General features: G+C 34.4%; 1 protein-coding gene across 1 annotated transcript in view; it reads left to right on the forward strand.

Annotated features, from left to right (window-relative positions):
* The window catches only part of ADGRL4 (adhesion G protein-coupled receptor L4), a 108,247-nt gene that overhangs the window by 51,256 nt on the left and 33,762 nt on the right, over positions 1-23,229 (forward strand). The window contains exons 3-10 of the mRNA XM_032425274.1: positions 5,353-5,505; positions 12,113-12,262; positions 13,164-13,234; positions 14,044-14,223; positions 14,333-14,516; positions 15,587-15,703; positions 20,251-20,453; positions 22,869-23,042. Of these exons, the coding sequence (XP_032281165.1) occupies positions 5,353-5,505; positions 12,113-12,262; positions 13,164-13,234; positions 14,044-14,223; positions 14,333-14,516; positions 15,587-15,703; positions 20,251-20,453; positions 22,869-23,042 (1,232 nt within the window). The remainder of the gene's footprint in view (positions 1-5,352; positions 5,506-12,112; positions 12,263-13,163; positions 13,235-14,043; positions 14,224-14,332; positions 14,517-15,586; positions 15,704-20,250; positions 20,454-22,868; positions 23,043-23,229) is intronic.

Here is a 23,229-nt window from a genome sequence, read left to right on the forward strand (position 1 = left end):
GAGAGAGATAACAAAATACTTTTATTTCGCAATTCTTGATAAGAAAGCTAAGAGGTCAAGTGCTCAAAACCACACAGTAGAGAAAGACACAAAAATCATTGTTAATCTCCTTTTTCTGCCTATTAATAATCTTACCCAAGACTTTAAAAAATGTGTTGGAGTCCAGTAACTTATTGCCACGTTAATTTATTTTTAGAAACATAATCAGTTGATATAAAGTGTCTCATTTTCTTGGACTCTGACCAATACCTCAGACCTAGTGAGTCCTTTTTCTCTGTATTTTTGCATATCATTTTTCAGCTATAGACCACAAGGGATACAATCTTCCTCGTTCTCTATATTACCAATAACTGATCTGAGAGCACAATTTCTTTTAAAGTTAATATAAACTTCTTCTCCCAGTATGCTGTAAAAGGAGTCAAATTTTCAGATAAAAATTGAAACTTTTATTTTAATAAGAACTCAATTATATGCTCCCGTGTTAACTTGCTTTAGAATGTGAACTCTGACAGCAGGGCACATATCCTGACTTTTTGATTAATTTTTACTTATTTCCCAGTATAGACCATATTCACATTTGGGAACTAGGAGACTCCATAAATATTTGAGTAACTAAATGACTGAATCAAACCCCGTGTTATGAAATATTTTTCTTTTACTTGATTTAGATGATTGTGTTCAATTTGTGAGCTACTCTCAGTTAATTTTAATAGTTTTTTGTGTATACATACATAAACATATATGCTTGCTCTGAGTATATATGTATATATTGTCATTAGAGTTATAGAATATATCTTGTATACAGAATAAATTAATAATTAAATACACACATGTTAATAAAATATTACCTCTTAATGAAGTATTAACTTTCAGCACAGTTTATATAAAGCCATTCAAAATTTATCTTACTTGGGGTGCCAGGGTGGCTCAGTCAGTTAAAAATCTGCCTTCAGCTCAGGTCATGATCTCAGGGTCTGTGGATCGAACCCCTGTGTCAGTCTCCCTGCTCAGGAGGGAGTCTTCCTCTCTTTCTCCCCCTCCCCCTGCTCATGCTTGCTCTCTCCTCTGTCTCAAATAAATAAAATCTTAAAAAATAATAAAATAAATTACTGAAATTTTAAAAATTGAACTATGGGAGGGGCGCCTGGGTGGCTCAGTCATTAAGCGTCTGCCTTCGGCTCAGGTCATGATCTCCAGGTCCTGGGATCGAGCCCCGCATCAGGCTCCCTGCTCAGCGGGGAGTCTGCTTCTCCCTCTCCCTCTGCCTCTCCCTACTGCTCCTACTCTCTCTCTCTCTCTGTATCTCTCTGTCTCAAATGAATAAATAAAAAAAAAAAAATTCTTTAAAAAAAAATAGAACTATGGGAAAACTAATTGTAAGATCTTACATTATAAAGTTTTTACAAATATCTTTATTATTATACCTGTGTAAAGATAAGTGTTTTAAACTGGCTCCCAGATTTCAGAAGCTCCCTTCCACATAGAGAAGAGATAACATTACACACTAAGGCCAGGTAGCTGTTAAGAATTTTAAGCAGGGTGTTAACAGGACCAGATTTCTAGCAATTTAAATAGCAATAGTAATATTTTTTAAATAAGGAGATTAACATTCTGTACATAGTGCTTACTACATGCTAGGCACCACTCTAAGAATTGTCTGAACATCAATTTCTTTAGTCCTCTTGACAATTTTCTGAGGTAGTCATAACGTATTTTCCATTTTACAGTAATCTCTCTATCACAGTGACTAGCACATAATAAACACTCAATAAATGGTAGCTATTACCACTATGAACTCTTTTGTAATGTAGTCTTTAAGAAAAATGAGATCACTTTGACATTCAGAAAGCTCCAGGCTTGAATCAGACTTTGCCACTTATTAGTTGTGTGCCTTTGGGCAAGGTAATCCAACTTTTTATATTTCAGTTTTATTTGTAAAATAGGAATCATGTCTGCATCATTAGGTTTATATGAGGATTAAAAACGAGTGTCAGATAATGTATATGAAGTGCTTAGTACAATGCCTGGTTCATCGGGAGCCTTCAGTGAATGGTAGTAATCATGTCAGACAACCACGTCTTAAAACGTGCTCCCATGGACGCCGCAAGTTAGGAAACTACCCTGTAGTCAGGTGGGAGGTGAAAAGACATCAACTACATTATTTCCTTCTCCTTCCATAACATTTTTTAATAGTTCCATAATATGTAAAATCATGTCCAAATAGAATTATATAAAAATGTAATGCATGAAAACCTCATCCTTTCAGACTCCATAAATCTCTTCTGCCCTCTTTCCCCACTCGAGCAAAAGGAATAAGGCCATCATTTACTCTTGCAGAGTCTTCTTTCACCACATATGCATTCCTGTGTTCTCTGCTTACCCCTCCCCTCTTGTCAAGATGCCCAGATTCTGAAGGGCAGAGGCAGGGCCATGGTGCTTCTTTTAGCCTCCATAAGAGGCACAATATCAAAATATCAAAACAAATTGAAAACATACAAAATAAATGATTGGCCAAGGGAAGAGTAAAAGCTATTAATGCAATGGATATGCCTAATTTAAATGATATTTATTGATTAAGGAAATTACAGTAACTTCAAAAATATAATGTTATCTTCCCTTTTGTGTTCCAGTCAATTAATTTATGTATGTTTGGTATTAACTAGATTTTCTTATATTTGGTAAATTTTTTTGGTATTCATATATGTCTGCTTTCATTATTCAAATGTCATTTTATTCATGAAAGAATAAATACGGCGGAAAGCTCTGACTATTCAAAATCTTTTCTTTCTTCTTCCTGGCCTACGGCCACCAGCCTCCCTTATAGTCAAGTGTGGCCATTTGAATGAATTCTGGTGAATAGAATGTGGACCAAAGTGATGGATGACTCTTTTATGCCCTATTCTACCCTAACTCCCTACCTGGATCAATACAGAGAGCCTGGAGGCCCTATGGGGTAGTGGAGCCGTTAGATGGAACAAGCCTGTGTCCCTGAACCATTGTGAAAGAATGACCGGAACACTAACCTTGCTCTCTGACTAGAGCAGTAAATAATCTTTTTATTGTACTGAGCCATTACATGTTTGGATACATTTATAGCACTTAGCCTATATAATTAATATAATAAGGCAAAGTGATAAAGCATATAAATATTAAAATAAAACTATGGAATAGGACTATATAGGTTGAATATCTTGAAAGGATAGGATTTGCAAATCTTACCTGACCTGTCCATAGTAGTCATTTTTGAAAAAAGAGAGGAATTCACCCCTAGTTTCTACCATATGTTAACATCTATGCATATATCCTTACTGTTTGAAAATGAGTAAGTGGAAATAAAATTTAAGTTAAAAATAGAATGCAAGGGTGCCTGGGTGGTTCAGTTGGTTAAGCTCAAATCATGATCTCAGGGTCCTGGGATCAAGCCCCGCTTGCAGGGAGGCTGCTTGTCCCTCTCCTTCTGCCCCTCCCCCCACGAATGCTCTCTCTGTCTCTCTCTCAAATTAAAAAAAAAAAAATAGCATGCAAATAAAGTCTCCATTTTCCTTCGGAAATCACTACCTCAGTCTCTTTCCATCTCTCAAAAATAGACCCATAATTCATTTGATAAATTCTTATTATACATTTTGGCATTTTAAAATAATTCTCACAGAAGCAGCAGGATGCAACATTTAAGAGAACAGGCTTTGGAACCAAACTACCTGGCTCTGCAACTGAATAGCTGTGTGATGTTGGCAAGTTAATGTTTCTCTCTATTCCTTCTTTTCTTCAGCAGTTAGAGGGGATAACAATGGTACCTTCTCCTAGACCTTACATAAGGATTCAATGAATTCATATTTATAAAACATTTGGAAAAATCTCCAACTCTTAGTTATCACTGTATGTGTGCAATAGCCTGTGTACAAATTAAATGTCATACAGTTCATTCTTAAAGAGAAATTAAACTTGGTTTGATAAAAATGGGGGATAAAAATTAAAGATATTTTTCAAACTTGTTTTTAGAGCGATTCCCCTATGGTTTCTCTCTGTGCTCCCCAATTTGGCTTCCGCCTACCTTCAGAAGTGTTTCAGTTACCTAATGCTTGCTTCTTTGCCCAACATTCTGTCTTCCTTTTCATGACCTGTCTTCTCTCTAACCAGTACTTACCTACCCTGGATTGGCCAGTTCGGGTCCATTTGTTTCCAAAGGCTGCCTTGAAAACTAGCACCAACTTGGAGGCTCAAAACAACACAAACGTAGCGTCCCCAGTTCTGGAAGCTAGCAGTCTGAAATCAAGGTGTTGGAAGGGTCATGTTCCCTCCAAAGGGTCTAGGGAAGAATCCTTTCTTGTCTCTTTCTAGCTCCTAGTGGTTGCCAGCTATTCTGTTCTTGGCATCCCTTGGCTTGCAGCTGCATCACTTCAGGCTCTTCCTCTGTTTCCACATAGCCTTCTCCTCTGTGTCTTCATATCCAAATTTCTCATATATTTAATTATAAGGATACCAGCCACTGGATTAGGGCCCACCTAATTCTGTGTAACCTCGTCTTAACTTGGTTACATCTGCAAAGGTCCTGTTTCTAAAGTCATACTCACAAGACACAGGATTAGGACTTGAACATATCTTTTTGTGAGACATAATTCAACCCACAAGATTTAATGTCACCTGAAGATATTCTCTTTCTCCTCCAGCCTATTATGATCACTTCTGAAAAGCACTTATTTTCTGTTTTATTTACTTGACAGGTAGTATAAATTTGCTTTCTGATTTTTACAAAGGCTTATGAACCTATATATTTTCTGATAAATTGTATTAAATTCTAGAAGGTAGGGACCATGGACTATGATATGTTTTTTTGTATGCTCTTCTATAGGACAAAAAAATGCACAGAGTATTTAATGAATAAATTCATTAATAAGTAAAGAGATGTCAACTTAGTAATGCAAAATTCTTCTAGGGAATAAGTAATAAAAATAAATGGTACATGATTAGAGCATGTCAATTTGTAATATCTGATGTTTTAACTTATGGTATGCTTTTGACTAATTATAGAGAGTATTGTAAATTTACAAAGGAGTATAATGTATTGACATTATTATTATTAAATTACATATAAAATTTGGAACATGTTCCGATATATTTTCAATAACTATGTTCAGTGTTTTCAGAAGAGATTCTATTTGCTTTGCAACTACAAAGGAAGTGTCACATTATAAATAAAAATAAGTGTGGAATGTGTACTGTTAACTTTTCCTAAATATTGACATCGCATTACATTAAACTATTTAACAGTCACAGTTCCCAAATACTGGTGGAAAATATTAGAAATTAATTTCAATTATATAAAAATAATGTTTTAAATTGATATTTCCACAGATGATAATGAGTGTGGAAATTTGACCCAGCCCTGTGGTGAAAATGCCAACTGCACTAACACAGAGGGAAGTTACTACTGTATGTGTGCCCCTGGTTTCAGATCCAGCAGTAACCAGGACAGGTTTATCACTAATGATGGAACCATCTGCATAGGTAAGTTTGACTACCTAACTTAAATTTGTACCTATCTCTTACCGCTTATTACCTCCAGAGGTTAGATATTATCTGGACCAAATTCTACCAGTCCCTGAGTGCACCCTAGTTGTGTAATACTTTTAGAAACTTCATCAATTCCTTTAGTTCTCTAATGCTATATAATCAGATACTATGGAATATTTATCTAAGGATGTAAGGAAAATATTTTGGGGGAGAAAATCAAGCAGTTTACGAGAAAAAAATCATGAAAGTATGAGATCTAGCATGGTGACAAACAACAGAGTAGATATTTACACTTAAATATGTTGACTCAAGAAAATTATCATTTCCATGGCAAGATATTGATGCTTTTATAAATATGCACTCTGAGATGGGCTCCACATTTTCTCAGAAAATATTCAGAAAGGCATTAGTTATAAAAGAATTGTTCTAGTGCTTTTAGTATTGTCTGCTGAAAGGTAGTTATACTTAAGACCTGCATGAAGTGTAACTATTAATGTTCAGAAAAACTAAGGTTTTAATTTCTAAATAGAGTCCTATTTAGAAAATCATTTCAGGCTTACTAAAATGTCCTCTGGAATGATAATAATTTCAACTAAATCCCTATGTGAAATTATTCTGAGTCTGAAGAGGGTATCTAGAAGTTTTTAAATGTCCTTCTATTATAATTTGGTCATGCATTTGATATACCAGATCCTACAATATTTGGATTACAGTCTGAGAAAAAAAGATTGTTTAGTAAATTCAAAAAGATGAACAATTTTCAGAGGCAAATTCTCTGGAGCCAAAGACTTAAACTTTGAAAACAAGTTATAAACCATCTTTGTCATGGTTTATACAAAACTGTCCAGTTTACCAACAACTAGCTTAATTTATTATGGCCGATAGTAATCTGCAAAATTAATACATGAACTGAGGCCCTGAGAGTGAAGTCATTGGCCAGGAGAAGAAATTAGACTAGAAACCAAGACTCTATGTGCAACATGGACAAGGGTAATATGCTGCTTCTACTTTACATAGTTAGATAAAAGAGAGATATTGAAGTTAATCTAGATCACGTCGAAGGCTTTGATTAGTTCCCTACTGAGATTCTCGTCAGTAAGCTAAGGAGAAATCTCACAATGTTATTATTAACACATGATAAGTTAGGAGACAATGTTCAAAGAAACTTTATCAGTGAAATGTCTATATCAAAGAAATTATCTTGTCTCACGTACCTGTGGTTTCACAATATTTACTCTGCTAAATAAACAGAAAACAATGTATTCTCATTTGATACCCAAGGGATGTGGAGGCTACTCCAGATTCACATGTTTAGGATAAAGGGAGGATTAGAATCACAGTCTTTTATCTGGAAAGGCATGGGAGGCAAAAATGGGTGGCCATCTAAATCTTATGCATTGATCTGAATCATGCAAATGCAGTGGATCATGTTTTTGCAAGGGCATAAAGGATTTAAAATACGAGAAAATAGGACAATTTCTGTTGAACGTTTTTTTTTTAGTATTTTATTTATTCATTTGAGAGAGAGCATGAGCTGGGGGAGGGGCAGAGGGAAGGGAGAAGCAGACTCCCCGCTGAGTAGGGAGCCCGATGTGGGGCTAGATTCCAGGACCCTGAGATCATGACCTGAGCCAAAGGCAGACCCTTAACTGACTGAGCCACCCAGACACCTTGTGTTGAAGGATAAATTTTATCTTTAGTGTTTTCAGCAAAAAGTTTTATAGTATATAACTTCACAGTATATTCAGGAAGTAATCTATGAAGCTCTGTCCAGAAAACTTGTAATATCTCACTATTTGTTCTCAAGCCCCTACTCTAGTTGCTGGTCTTCTTAGAATGTTATGTGTGTATGTTATGCATTTTACCTTTAGTTGTTAAGTTCTAATTATAGAGCTCTGTAAGCTTTACTAGAATTTTCCAGTTAGTGAAGAAATAGAACTTACAACATCTTAATCACTGGAATTTAATACAATTTTAACTATGCTCTCCATTCCCTCTTGTCTCTTGAAGACATCTGTCTTTTCATCTGAGCGTGTTTACTTTTAATATGCCTCAATTCACAAAAGGCTGTATTTCTCTGTCTGTGTTCCCTACAAGTAGAGAATTCCTGTATTAGAAAAAAATTGAATCACAGACACAGAGACAACACACACACAAAGAGATGATTGAATGCCAACGTTTTATGGAAGTATAACAGATTTATAATTTCAGACTCTTTCTCCCAATACTCATTTATTATTGAGATACTGTGGAATGGGCCTAAGTTTTGGCTAATTCCCTTTTTAGTATTTTAAGTAATCAGTAAACACAAGAACTATATTAAAACCCAGTACCCAACACTGAGTCCTTCAGCTTCTACCTGTTTTGTTTGATGGATTATTCACTGAAAAATTCATTCTCTGGAAAATGGTTATTTCTCACCAATTTTGTTGTCCTTAAGGATTAAGCTTTTTTGAGCAGCAGAACAGCTATATCTTTTTTTTCCCCTCTCTAGTCCTATAGTAATTTTCATTATGCACTATGATAATCTTCAGGGAATTTGAACAGAGAACTATAATTCTGTTTCCTTTTACGTTAGTATATCGCCTTGTACTGTATCACGTCTGATTTGAAAGTTTAGTTTATCCTTAAATTTAACATGTCTGGTAATTATACTCATTAAGAACCTCTATAAATAGATAATGAAAAACCCCAATTCAGGGCAAGAAATGACCCAAGCAAAATTCTCTACCTTTAGTCTATATTCAAATACTGTTGTCCACAGAGAAGGTAATTTTGTTGCAGAAGGCTTTGAGGGAAATTTAGCATCCTGAACATTTGCTTTCCCTTGGAATTACAGTAAAACAGAATTTCAGATCCCTAGCTCCCGAGAGACCTGGTTCCAGACTCATATTTCACAAATGGGAAAACCGAGGCAATCCAATAAGACAGTGAATTCTCCCAAGGCCAAATGAGTACAACCCAAGAACTCCTTCACATTTACCACGTGCTGAAGAGCAGTGTTTACTGCTTATAATTTTGTATGTCTTATTGCCTTGGGTACGCTGATAATTTCAGATTTTTTTTCTGGCTTTGGATAATATTAACATGCAGTTTTGTCTTTGCAAATTACTTTCAGTAATTGAATGTGTTATCTTTTTTCACAGTCTGTGAGTTAAACATCAGACAAATCAGTTATTGATGAAAATGATAAGATTCAAAACAATCATAGGATCATGTTTTGAAAGAAGATTACGATAAACTGCTGCTGGGTTGGCTCATTGTAAACATGAGAAACAAGCATAACTTTACTAATGAAAAAGGAGCAAGTGAATTTTTTGATGTGCAAAACAAGCAAATGATTGTTATGATGTGCTTACGTTTGGCAAAATCAAGTTATTAGTATTAAGCTGAGCGTTAGGTTGGTGGTAGAAAAAGTGGATCAGTTATTAAATATGGTATGTCAATTCTAGCCTGACTGAAATAATTACATAATAGCAATTTAACTTTTATTAAGATGAGGTGGGGGTTCTTTTCCTCTTTTACATATCTGGGGAATACTAAGACATGGCAGTCTAATGAGACACTCATTATCGATCTGTTTTCTCCAAACCTACATATTCACAGGGCTCCTGCTATTAAGAAAACACATAATATGAATAGAATCACTGGGCCTATTATATCTTGGGCACAACTTCAAAACACCTTTACATACATTTCCTCATTTGTTAGAAAAAAGAATTCTTTTAAGGTAAAAGGTATTTTTTTATAGTATTACCTAAAGTCACAAGGCTAATGAGTATTATAACTAGGATTTGAATTAAAATCTTCTACAGGGCCTTTACCTGTAGGAAGAAGGATACATAGTGTTTTTATTAGATTGCAGCTAATGAGGCCCTGCAAGAGATTGCCAGAGAAGTGGCTGTAGATCTTGCTGCAAAATAGCAGTCATGTTCATTTTGGCATGACATACTCTTTCAATATTTTATGATTCTCTCTATATTACTAGGTAGCAAGGGGCATAGAGTGATATGCTAACAAGTAGAGGCAGAACCGGTTACTAGGTTAGATTCAATAAAGAGAGTGAGAGGGACATCAAATTCAGCAAACCTCACTTCCACATTTGAGTAAAAAGTTATAAAATCAAAAAGTATAAGCAAGAAAAGTCCAAACAATTTGGAAAACATGACTTTGATGGGATGATTAAGATTTGAAAAGCATTACTTTGGTAGGTTAATTAATATTCTATATAACATTTGGAGTCAGAATATTAAAATTTGCATAATCCTAATTTTGAATGCTGGTCTCCCAGGAGACTACCTCCTTATTTTTTTTTTACAGATTACCATTTTGTTGCTTGGTGAATTCAGAGGTTGAAATACCCTACTTGGTCCAAGGCTGACATTTTGGGATAATAACTAGCTAAGTGAGCGGTGGTAGGAAGGCTTGAACTAGAGCAGAAACCCAACAAGCACCACGGATGTGGAGGATGCACAGAGAAAAACTAAAACACAGTTGGTTCTGAGCAACAAGATTATATACCCCTGTGTCCAGAATACAAGAGAGAGGATGGACGTTGAGTTTGCCAAGATTTGTATGTTGCTGGGGCGCCTGGGTGGCTCAGTCGTTAAGCGTCTGCCTTCGGCTCAGGTCATGATCCCAGGGTCCTGGGATGGAGCTCTGTGTCGGGCTCCCTGTTAAGCAGAGAGTCTGCTTCTCCCTCTTCCACTCTCCCTGCTTGTGTTCCCTCTCTCGCTGTCAAATAAATAAATAAAAATCTTTAAAAAAAATATTTGTATGTTGCTTAGAGATGGGTTTGGGACAACATTCCCAAGACAATTTACACCTTTAAATAATTTTAAAATTGAGAGAAATCAACACCTCATTTCCTGTTAGCCATATAAGACATCTAAAAATAGGAAATGTGGGCATTCAGAAAACATAAGTTTCTTATTCATAAAATAAATTGTTCTGTTTATGATACCACATAGGTCTGTTCACATCTTCATTGGGGTGTTATCCCCATTTGGGTATAGTACATGCTACTTCTTCAGCCCTGCTCCAGAAAAGACTAGTCTTTTGTTTTCTTATATATTTTTTCTCACCTCATGGATTTCATGAAAAATAATAACCCCAGTCTGCGCTTCCACATGGCTTCTTTTTTTTACCCTTACCTGGAATGCTCTCCTTGACGGTTCACTATATCTTAAGAATCAACCTGCTATTGCTTATGCCCTACTTTATTTTCTGTGTGTGTGTGTGTGTGTGTGTGTGTGGAGTGGTGGTCTCTAAACACACACATACAGAAATGAGAGGAAGAGGATGAGGGTGCTAGGATAGTATTCCTGTTTCTTGAAAAGTAGTATACTTGGATCTCTGGGGAGTGCAGATTATGAATATATAGGTTTGGCAGAAGAACAAGGAGTTTTCTACCCCTTTCTTGGGCCTATGACTTGTCTTCTTAAATCTAATACCATTGCCTTTCTAGCTAATGGACATTTCTTTAAGAACTACCAAGAGGCTACTGTCAGTTTCAGTTTTTCAGTGGTTTGAGTTTTAATGTTATTCTGTGCCTTCATTGCATTTTTGAAGTGAAAAATTAGGATCAACTACTTTTAAGATAACTAGCTAGATGACCTTTTAAGTTGGACTTTGATTACTCCCCTTTTTTTATGGCAAACAGTATTGTGGCACTCTATTAGTTTTTTTAAAAAATCAAATTTTATACTTAAGATTACAGGTTTATTCATTAATCTAACATAGAGTATCTCTAAGATGTCAGAGCCAGGCTGGGAACACAAAAATCTTTGCATTAGCTTAAGGTAATGATCTGGACTCTTCCGTTCCTTGGAATCATTCCCTATTGGAACTCTGCCTACTGGCAGAGTATTTATACTCTATTTATAACTTTAAGACATATTTCACTGCAGTATGTAAAATTTTAAATTAAAAATATAAATTATATGAGCTTAAAACCTAACATTTTTACTGTGACTTTGATATATGACTACTGAAAATATAAGACTTAATTCTGTACAATTTGTTACTTTATCTATGATGACTGTGTATTCAGAACCATAGTAAAATATAACCTGCACAAAAGTAATAAGTTGTGGTAAATTTTAAGGGAGTTGAATCACACATTTGCTAATTTTTAGAATAACTTACGTGCAAAAATCAAGCTTTGGAAAGAAAATGGGCTATTCTTTTTTATCCTCCAGATTAAACTGAGCTGTTACAATCGATTTAGTTTAATAGTAGAAAACAAAGAATTTTAGATGTATTTTAAAAATTGGGTCTTTATTCAATTAGGACTAAATGTTAAATTGTCAATGATGGAAATTATTTTAATGACTTTGTGGATGAATCATTCTACTTAGAAAATAATTCAAGAGTTTGATCCATGAATGACATTTTTTAATATGCTTTCAAAATGGATTGACCAAATCAGGGTTTAAAAAAAATATATGCAGCTAAGTTTGCTCTGTTGTTTCCCAAATGATGGAATTTTCCTTGCTTTCTTCTAAAATTTGATGAAATCATTAACCATATATAACTGTATCAGCAAGATAGCAATTGTATAAGTACTAAATAAAAAATTTAATTTTTCAAATATTTTCAGATATAGATGAGTGCAGTGAATCAGCTGCCTGTGGAGATCATGCAGTGTGTGAAAACGTGGATGGTGGGTATAATTGCTCCTGCAAGGAAGGTTATCAGACATCCACAGGAAAATCACAGTTCACACCTAATGATGGCACTTACTGCCAAGGTAAGTCATATGATTATATTTTATGTATTATCGAAGAACTATATAAAATATAATGCTACACAGTAGTAAAGCATACAAAGAACTACATCTTCTAAGAAATGTGCCAGTATTTTTTTTAATTTTATTTATTTATTTGAGAGAGAGAGAGAGAGATCATGAGCAGGGGGGAAGGGTAGAGGGAGAAGCAGACTCCCAGCTGAGCAGGGAGCCCGACGTGGGACTCGATCCCAGGACCCTGGGATCATGACCTAAGCTGAAGGCAGACGCTTAACCAACTGAGCCACCCAGGCGCCCAGAAATGTGCCAGTATTCCATTATTATCTATATAATGAAATAAGAAGAGGTATCGTTTTTATTTAATGGAAGAAGTAGACCATATGTTTTATGTATTAACATATGTAGTTAACATGCAGGGTAATTACAGTCTTCCATTTTCCATAAAATATTGTGTATCCTAATGAATAAAAACAAATAACAAATGAAAATAAATAAGGAAAAATAAATGAATAAAATGAAAATAAACATGTATTTCATTATGAATAATTTTTTTAAATAATTAAAAAGTCAAATGTTAACGAGTAAAACAAAAAATAAAACTCAAGTGTTAAGAATGTGTTTTTAAGATTTAAATAAGGGAGTAAAATTATTGGAATCAATATAATCATCTTAGGAAAAAATATTTCATTTATTTATGTTATTTATTTATTTGAGAGACAAGAGAGCATGAGCAGGGTGAGGGGCAGAAGGAGAAGCAGGGAGCCCGATGCGGGGGCTAGATCCCAGGACTCCTGGATCATGACCTGAGCAGAAAGGCAGATGCTTAACTGGCTGAGTCACTCAGGCACCCCAGGAAAAAATATTTTAAAAAACTTACTACAGAATCTATTTTCTTTTTCTACAGAAAATGTGAGTGCAAACTGCCATCTAGATAATGCCTGTATTGCTGCAAATATTGATAGAATGTTAACAAAAGTAAGTAAACTAGTTAGATTAAGAATTTATTATATTTTGACATTTTTGGTTTCCATTAAAATCCTTCCTACGTCACATTTTAAATAGAATAGCAACCAGTTGATCTTCATGTAGATTTGAAACTATTTACATATAGAGATTTAAGTAGTTTGAGTCACAGAAAGCATCAATTTGAAAATCCCCAAAGTATTGAGGAAGACTTTGAGATATTTAATGTATATTACTTTTTCACTGTTTAGTATACCGGAAATTTTGTTTTCAACATATAAAGAAAGTTGATGAATAAAATAATAAAAACACACTTTGACCCCAGGCCCGTTCCCACATTCTAAGAAGACATAATGAATGCAAGGACATTTTGTACTTCAAAGGAAATATTTCAAAGAGTAAATAAAGTAGGACATTCACAGAATTGTCATGTGATTGAAAGTGTGACTCTCAACATGATGAACAGTGAGCTAAAAGCAAATTTCCAATATATCACATTGTAAAGAATTTTCTCTGGTTGATTAAAATCTAATTCAAAATACATTATCATATATTATAACTTTTAAAAGCTAGTTTTTAAAAGTTATTAATTCAAACATTCTGTTTCTTTTCTAATTTCTGTACTTTTTATTTGCTAACCTTTTATAAATAATTTCAAGTTTCAGTGCTGCATGTTATGGTTTATGTGTAGTCTGATAACTTATTAACAATTAGCTCAAGAAAACCAAACTTAGAATAAATTTAACATACAGCCTTTATTCTTAAAAAGATCCAGTAGTACTCTAAATTGGTTTCTTTTTTCTGGACTCATTTTTGTACAGTTTAGACACATAAAGGAACCTGTGGCTTTGCTACAAGAAATCTATAGAGATTCTGTGAAAGATCTTTCACCGATGGATATAATTACATATATAGAAATATTATCTAAATCATCCCCATTACTGGGTGACATGAATATCACTAATTCAGCCAAGGACACCCTTTCTAATTCAACTCTTACTGTAAGTATGTTCAGCTTTAACTCAATATAACTGAGCTTTAAACTTTTCCTTACATCTGTGATTCATGGATTCCAACATTTTTAAAAGACACACTTTTTTTTTTCAACAGGAATTTGTAAAAACTGTGAATAATTTTGTTCAAAAGGATGTATTTATAGTTTGGGACAAGTTATCTATGAATCGTAGAAGAACTCATCTCACAAAACTGATGCATGCTGCTGAACAGGCTACCTTAAGGATATCTCAGAACTTCCAAAAGACCACTCAGTTCAATACTAATTCAAGTGATATAGGTAAGGAGCCAAGGTCAATTTCAAAACAATAGTGTTTGCCGAACAGGCCATTCTCAAAAGGGAAAGAAAGTATTTAAAATACCGTTAATTAAATTGTCACCTGTTTCATCAATGCAGAAATGAATGGCAATGTACATTACAAGAGTAATATGAATGAAGTATGAGTAAAAAGGATGAATACATAATATTGCCTCCTTCCTACAATCTTCATCTTGTCCTATTCCTGAGCTGTCTAGCATTTAAATGCTCAGAGTACATTACTCCCTTGTCATTTTGAGTTAGTCATCTTATGACTTGTTAGGATCTACCTTGGCCAAAGATAGTTCTAGACAGATTTTCTGATATGAAGCAATCAACTTAGCAAACTAGAATGTTTCCTGCTTCATGCAATCTCCTATTTAAAACATTCAGAATCTTGAATCAAATTAAAGATGCCTATAAAGTTGCTCTGAGGAAACAAGGAACTTTTTCTGATAATCATTGCATACATCTACATTATATTGTGTGGGTGACATCTTGCTATGCAGCAATAAGTATGCAAGAATCACTATCTCATATCATGATTCAGCACTTATCAAATTTAAAGTAGCAAGCATTATGACTAATATATAGGATCCCTGCATTTCTGTGATATTCTTGAATAAAAAAGGTAAACTATCCCATGTAAGGAAATTATCACTCAAGAATTTAATTCAATCACTCTCCATATAGTAAATTTTATTATAGATACCACCCTCTAAGACATTGTGGTTGCTTGTCTTTGATTTAGTAATTATAATTTATGGCTCCCTTGTGTACATATGTATTTTGTCTTTTACTTAATCCAACAAAGATTAAACCATGAGTGTTATAGTGCAATCAAAAAAGTTAAAACTTGAATCAGATTTTTAAGATATAAATTATAATGTCTAAGCATGTTCAAAATATGCTCATTCTACTTGCCAAAAAATGTTGAAATACAATAATGATGGATAAAATACAATAATGATGGATAAAATTATCCCTCATTAAACAAATACATTGATTAAACTAACTTCAGAGAATTTATGATTTTCATGGTTTTATTTCAGCTCTCAAAACTTTCTTTTTTGATTCATATCACATCGAACATACTCATCCTTATATGAATGTGGATGGAGATTATATAAAGGTATTTCCGAAGAGAAACGCTGCATATGATTCACATGGTAAGACTTTGATAGTTTTATATTCAATATGTCAGTAATTTGCAGTAAATACTTATCATGCCTTTGATCATATCAGATGTACACAGAACGTGTGGTTTCCTATAGAAAATATTTGATGTTTATACACATAATTTCTGACTTTGTACTCAAGATTTTCGGTCTGATGTCAATACATGGTGAGAATTTTAGCTGACAATATCTATATCCTTCTTGTCTTGTGCCCAATCGCTGAAGCTGTTTGATATTGTTGAGATTCTAATGAAATATATAAAGGAGCTGTGATTTTATTCCTTCTTTTGCAGCAACTATAGGTGCTATAATTTGCATAGGATTCTTTTACTATTTCTTCTTCAGTAATCCTTCATATTCCTTATTTGGAGGCTGAATTTATAATTGTGTGAGGAAGACAAATGATGTTCCCAAAGACGGAAAGTTAGTGTTTTAGGTTTGGATTTCTTTTCCACTTGCCATTTCTTAGTCTTTGTACCGTAAACTTCTCAACTAAAGGCAGGATTTCTTGGGAAATGGAATGCCAGTACTAGCAGGCAACTTGATGATTACCTACCCTAATTTCCTCACTTTATGGATAATGGAACTAAGGCACAATGAAGTTAATGGATTTTTCTCCGTGCACATCAACAAATAATACAGAGCCAGTACTAGAAGGGAGGAAGTTAACAAAGAAATCAATCCTGACCAGCTTTTCCTTGTCACCTAATCAAGGGCAAGGAAGCAGCTATTTTAACCATGTATCTGCTGTCTTAATGCAATGCACTTAGGAAAAAAAAAAATCTCTGCCAAAAGAAGAATTGTTATCATTCTCAAATAGGTCAAAATAGACTACCTAAGTGAAACGTGAATTATAATAGATTCTCAAAGAATATGTGGGTGGTCATAAATATAAGTGAAAAGTATATATAATAATACAGTATGGTCTCTAGTATAGACATCATTTCATAAATGGATATTGTGTCTTTATTTTTTTAATATTCCGCACATTCATTCTCAAGAACATCCTTTTAAAAAATTTTGTACAACACTAATGTGGGATTTTTTTCCTAACCCATTGATATTATCCTCTTCATTTTTTCTTGTTATTTTTATACAGTGGTAAGAAACAGATGGCCATAAAACAAAGAAAAAATAACTAAGCCATACTACCACTGAATCCAAGGCTTTTACCCTATTACATCATATTCTAATTAACCAAGCACACATATAATATATAGGGGCAAATCCAAAGATTGTGTTAAACTGTTGAAATTTCAAAGACAATTTGAGTAGTGTTTAGAAGCTGAGAATAGAGCCCTTGAAAATACTTATTATAGTGACAGATGATGAAATTGTCATGGAATTAATTTCTCAAAGATACCCTGTCTGAATGTATGATAGCTTTGTTATATTTGAAGATCACGCATGCAAACTCTGACACTTGAAAGAGACCATAATGTCAGTTCTCAAGAAAACACAGAGAGAAAATTTGATTTCCTTAAGGTTGTATCTTAAAAATAAGGGCAAGTCTAACAAACTGATAAAATCTGCTTTATGGTGTCTACATGTGATTATTTATTTACCAATAAAAATTCATTAATAAAACACAGGCTTCAAGTTAAAATCTGCATAGTGTCATTATTAGGAAAATAAGGGAGGTTCATGGAAGAACAGGTGGATTTTTAATCTTTTTTTTATAGACTGAATTTTACTTCCTGTCATTAGCAAATAAACCCCTCATTTACTGAATGAAGGTACATATCTGATAAGAGAGTTAAAAGCTAAATCAAGCCGAGAATTAATGAGAAATCATGGAAATTAGAAGAGGTTCAAATGATGAGAATGGACAAATACTGAAACAATACTCAGAACGGAGCTAAGAAGGGATTTTGGAGCATTCTATGCAGCAAGAATCACATTTTACCCAAAGTCAAAAATTTGATGTTAAATATTTTCCTTGAGAAAAGACAGGAGTGATTAATAGATTTAAAAGATCCATCTTATCTTTTCGGGGCTTCATTTGATTTTGGAGCAGCTCCTACTGCAACTTCTGAGAAGTCACTGTGATATGAACTGGTTCATCCACTGGACTGAGTCAAGTTGACCTAAAAGGTTTTCAGATCCTGCTTCAGGCCCTGGTCTGTCCACGGCAAAGGCTGGGCTAGTTGTCATCACATGGAGTCTTCATAATGTCACTAGCCCAGCCATGTTAGACTAACTTCATTTCTTTCTTCGATATAAATTTTCTTAAGCTGGCAGTTGAGGAAAATGCTTTTATCTAATATACATAGATTTCAGCAATCTCTTAGCGATGTTTCTTGTGATACCTTTTTAGATAAGATAAGAAAACATGAATCATGATGTATTTTGGCAATTTCTAGTTCACATAACCATAGATAGCAATATCCAAAAATATTATTTATTACTGTGACGTTGTGTGTCATGTGGAAGGACTCAGATTTGTATACAGTTGTTTTAGTTTTTTTTTTTCTTTTTCATTAACCTTGTTTCAAACTTTATTCCCAGGCTTCTTCAGCTTAATTAGCTGCAAAGAACAAATTGTGTCTAAGCAAACACTGAAAAGAGTTGCAGTGTCCAAGGGGCTTGGGCTTAAAAATATTAGAGATCTAGATTTTATCAGAGACATGAACAGAATTTTTTAAAAAGCTGTCCTAATATACAGTAGCAGCTCCCAGTAACTTCTTCAAGTTTTATCTTCTTCAGAAGTTGACTCAATTCAGTTTGCTTCATTCTTGGAAGCTTCATCAAAATTCTCCACAAGATCTGGAACTTCATCCTCCTCCTCCTCTCCAGTGGCAAGTGGTGCTTCTCCATCCACAGATCATGTGGGCAGAGCTTTAACGGGTCTTCTTTAAACTGGTCAGACTCTGCACCACGTTCGTTTAACATACTGGGTAGCATTTCTGTCAGCAGCTTTGTCTCAGCCTGGCCTGTGATGGTGAAAGTGTTCGCCCCCAGGGATGCCTGCACTTGAGGCTTGTTAAAGTGGATCACTGTTCCTTAGTGTGGGAACATACGTCTTCAATACCACAGATATTGCTTACCCCTAACTTCTTTAAGGAGAACTGAGGTTTTTTATCATCTCCCGGCGCCATTCTCTGGACCACCCTCTTCTTTTGGCGAGCAGTTTCTCTCCCACCAATGCGCACTTGAGCAGTTTGACGAGTTTCTCCCGGTTCATGGTAGTTTCTTTCACCTTGTTGGAGCGGAAATGAGACCGCGCTGGGGACTGGGGTTGGCGCTCAGGGGTTCTGGGCAGACCTGCTGAGATTAGGTGCACACTCGCAGTGACGCAAGATGGCGCTAGAGGGCACAGTTCTTCGTATTTTATGATACAATCAACGTTTGTATTTATGGTTTTGATGACTTTATGCCTTTCACATTATTCTGGTGTCACAAATTTGAGGAAACAAATATAAAAGAGTTCTTTGTAAGTTGTCCTAGCAAATAAAGCGAACATATAATGTTTCTAGTTTAAAAATGTAACAATAATCACATTAATATAGAACCTTAAGTTTTACAGAAGACTCGTGTATTATTTAATTTGGTCTCCACCTTAGCCTAGTAAGTAGCTAGAGTATTACTATTATCATTTTCTAAATGAAGAAGCTGAAGTTCAAAACAGTTTATCCATGGCCACACAAGTAGGAGCGATGACTGAAACCAGAACAAATTCTGAAAGCAAAGTCGTTTAAATTTTGTGTCCATAATTCTGTACAACAGATAGAGGAAGTGTATGACCTAAGTGGCAACAGCAATTTTAAAAAGACAATAGATCTAGATTTTAAGTTGTTCACATACTTAATATCAGTAATAATGAGCTGCTTCAAAAATCAAGACAATTTGAGATCCACTAATATAGGTGTAATGTCTAGGCTAAGGGAAAATAGTCACATGATAATCTGTACTGATCAGGTTGCATTTCTAGTACTGGTTGTATGCTGATTTACTGCGTTTGGGGAGTGTCAAGGGGCAGAGATAAATAGCTGTCTGGCAAGGCAGTAAATTTCTTACCTGGAGACTGCATAACTGTATGTCATCAATATTAAATAGGAAACATTTCAGTGGGCATGAGGTGGAACTCAGTGGTGTCTGACAACTTGTTTAATTCTCAACTTCCTTAATACTCCAAGTCAGTGATAATTTTCTTCCAACATCTTTCTAATTGCTATCTTTGCATAGCGAAGTAGTAACTCCAAATTTTAATCTTTTAAGTGAATACATTGCATACCTTGGTTCTTAGTCAGGAGTTGGATATATATTTATCTAGGACTATTTTTCTCCTAAATATAGCCTGTGCAAAGGGAATGCTACCGTCCATGATCAGTTTCAGAGTCATGGAGGTCAGGGAATATGTCTTAATATGATTTGATTATATAGACATGCACTTATTATGATCCACATTTTAGTGTCTAGGTATTCTTATGACTGGCCTTAGAGTAAAAAACTTTGTTAAATTTTTATGTTTATTTTGAGAGCCTAAATATATTTTTGTTTTATAAGAATTTCACTAAATACACTTATTTGATTGATAGGCAATGTTGCAGTCGCATTTTTATATTATAAGAGTATCGGTCCCTTGTTTTCATCATCTGACAACTTACTGGAACCTCAAAGTTCTGATAATTCTGAAGAGGAAGAAAGAGTCATTTCTTCAGTGATTTCAGTCTCAATTAGCTCGAACCCACCCACGTTGTATGAACTTGAAAAAATAACATTTACATTAAGTCACATGAAGGTAAGCTGTTTTTCTGGTTACTATTGGTTATGAGTGTGAAACATTTAGAGAAGAGAACATTTTTTTATTGTCACTTTAATTGTATGTGAATTCTTGAGTTTAAAAATTAAGAGTAGTTTCAACTAATTTTTCTATAAAACATTTTTGTACTTTCAGTGCTCTGTAATCTTTCTAATAAATATCAAGGAATTTTACACATTTGATTCTCTGAAATTAAGTTATATTTTAATTTTATTTTTAATTACATTGTTCATTTTGGAAGTCTCCATACCTTTTAGGAATGAGTTATAAAAATGTATCAGAGCCAAAGAGATAAATGTCATTTGTGTAATGACAGAGTTGTTTGATTACTAATTGCCATTTAAAATAATATTTGCAGGGATTTAAATTTTTATTAAAATAAAATCACAGAGAAGTTTACATTATTTCATAAAGAAATTAGCGGAAACCATTTTATTCCTTTATTGTTATTTCAGATCTTTTTCAAGCTCATATGTAATTAAAACTCCATCATAATAAACACTAGAAAGAACTAAGTATTCGGTTCTTTTATATATCTAAAAATGAATGAGGAAACTAAAGATCATAGATTATTTGCTGCTTTTTTACAGTTGATGGTTTCTTGGACTTTCGATAGAGTTTCAGTCCTAGTACGTGGTTAAAGTACCCCTGATGCTCCATTTGGAGACCCTTGAAGCTGGACAATTGTATTTGCATGTTTATGGGGGGAGGGAGGGGACTAAAAGAACATATATGCTTACACACAATACAAATGTGTCACTGTAAATAAAGATATCTAATGTAGAGAGAAACTAAATGTATAGAAGATAAAGAAAATAGTAGCTCAAACCTAAACATTGGTAGGCATTATGTTCAGAAGAGGGTGTGAAATGTTTTAAGAATGGAAACGAAACTTAGATATTTTTAGATGCTAACTGACCTTTTGACACTAGAATCAAAACATTGTTCTTGGGGCGCCTGGGTGGCTCAGGTGGTTAAGCGACTGCCTTCAGCTCAGGTCGTGATCCTGGAGTCCCAGGATCGAGTCCCGCATCAGGCTCCCTGCTCGGCAGGGAGTCTGCTTCTCCCTCTGACCCTCCCCCTCTCATGCTCTCTCTCTCTCTCTCATTCTCTCTCTCAAATAAATAAATAAAATCTTAAAAAAAAAACAAAAACATTGTTCTTTCACATGCTCTGATGGGTTTTTCTGCAATTTTTACTTATGGATTGTTTTGGCAGCTAAAGAGATGCCAAGGACAACCCACTTCACCAATCTCTGACACAATCACAAAACAAAACACAACACACATTTAAATAAAAATTCTTCACCAAAATTCATGGGAAAACTTTGTTATTCTTAATCTTCCTCTCTGTTCAAATCTTGTTCCCATTCAAATTAATGACCCCTATGAATTTTTATCATTTTCTTTTGATGACAGACCTACATAATTCATGGTTTCCCTCTTTCTGAGAATAAAATTTGGATTCCATTGTTTTCCTAAAAAAATAGAAGCTATCTCATATATAACACCCTCAGTTTCCTGATTCCCTGGTAATTTATTTGCAATTTCACCAGTTAGTACATACTTCTCCATTACCTCAAAGGAATATTAAAAGTAACTGTCATAATATTATGTTATGATCACTTAATATAAATATGTGATAAAGAGAACTCTATGTATTAAACAACCATCCTGTAGTCTATGCAATCAGACCTTATCTCTGATCTTGTCTTCACCTGCTCTTTATCTCATTCACTGTACCCGAACTATAGTGGCTTCCAGTGTTTCTGGAAGATTCCTATCCAGTCTCAACTCAGAACTTTTCCATTTTCCACTTCATCCGGAACCTTCTGTTCCCAAGTCTTAGGGTTTACTCTCTCTGTCTAACTTCACTGAGGTATTTGCTTTAATATCATCTCCTAAGAAAGGCCTCCTCCAACCAATCTCAACTACTTTCTCTCTCCTTCCCCTGGTTTATTTTTCTTGTTTAATAATTTCTCATCTTATGAGAACCTAAAATCAGCGGTGCAAATGCTTTTTCTGTTTTGTTCAGTATTGTATTTTTAGTACTTGGGTCAATGACTAATACCCAGTATATTCTCTGTAAACATTTATCAAATAAAGATCATATGATAATTATGTGTTGTGCACTATTCTAAATGATCTCATTTGATAATACATAATTCTCACAACTTTTGTGACACAGGAATTGATAAAATATAGCATTGTTGCAGTAACTTCAGTTCTTCCACAGAATGCCAGCACTCATTTATTAGCATTGATTTTGTGCTTTACTTTTTAGGCATGGTTGTAATTATATTGATACGTGAAATGGTATTTTAAATATGAGAAGTGTGATGCTATATATATAATTCTTTCTCTTTTTTCCATCAGTAAAATGTCTCTTTTTCAGACCACAGATAATTATAGGAGTCAGTGTGCATTTTGGAGCTACTCGTCTGACACGATGAATGGCAGCTGGTCTTTGGAGGGCTGCGAGCTGCTGTCCTCAAATGAGACCCACACCTCATGCCGCTGTAACCACCTGACACATTTTGCAATTCTGATGTCTTCTGGTTCTTCCATTGTAAGACAATTTTCCATCATTTCGTATTTATAAACCTGCCTGTTTTCTTTTTTTTTTTCTTGTTTACATACATCAGGCAAGAGAATTAATTTTTTATGTTTCTTTGGGTGCAAATATATTTAGTTAACTGATAAAACCCCAAAACTATCTTTTTTAGTCTTTGTTTTCTTACCTGCCTTGTATGACA

The sequence above is a fragment of the Phoca vitulina genome, unplaced genomic scaffold (genome assembly GCF_004348235.1).
Source record: "Phoca vitulina isolate PV1807 unplaced genomic scaffold, GSC_HSeal_1.0 scaffold2, whole genome shotgun sequence".
Classification (NCBI taxonomy): Eukaryota; Metazoa; Chordata; class Mammalia; order Carnivora; family Phocidae; genus Phoca; species Phoca vitulina.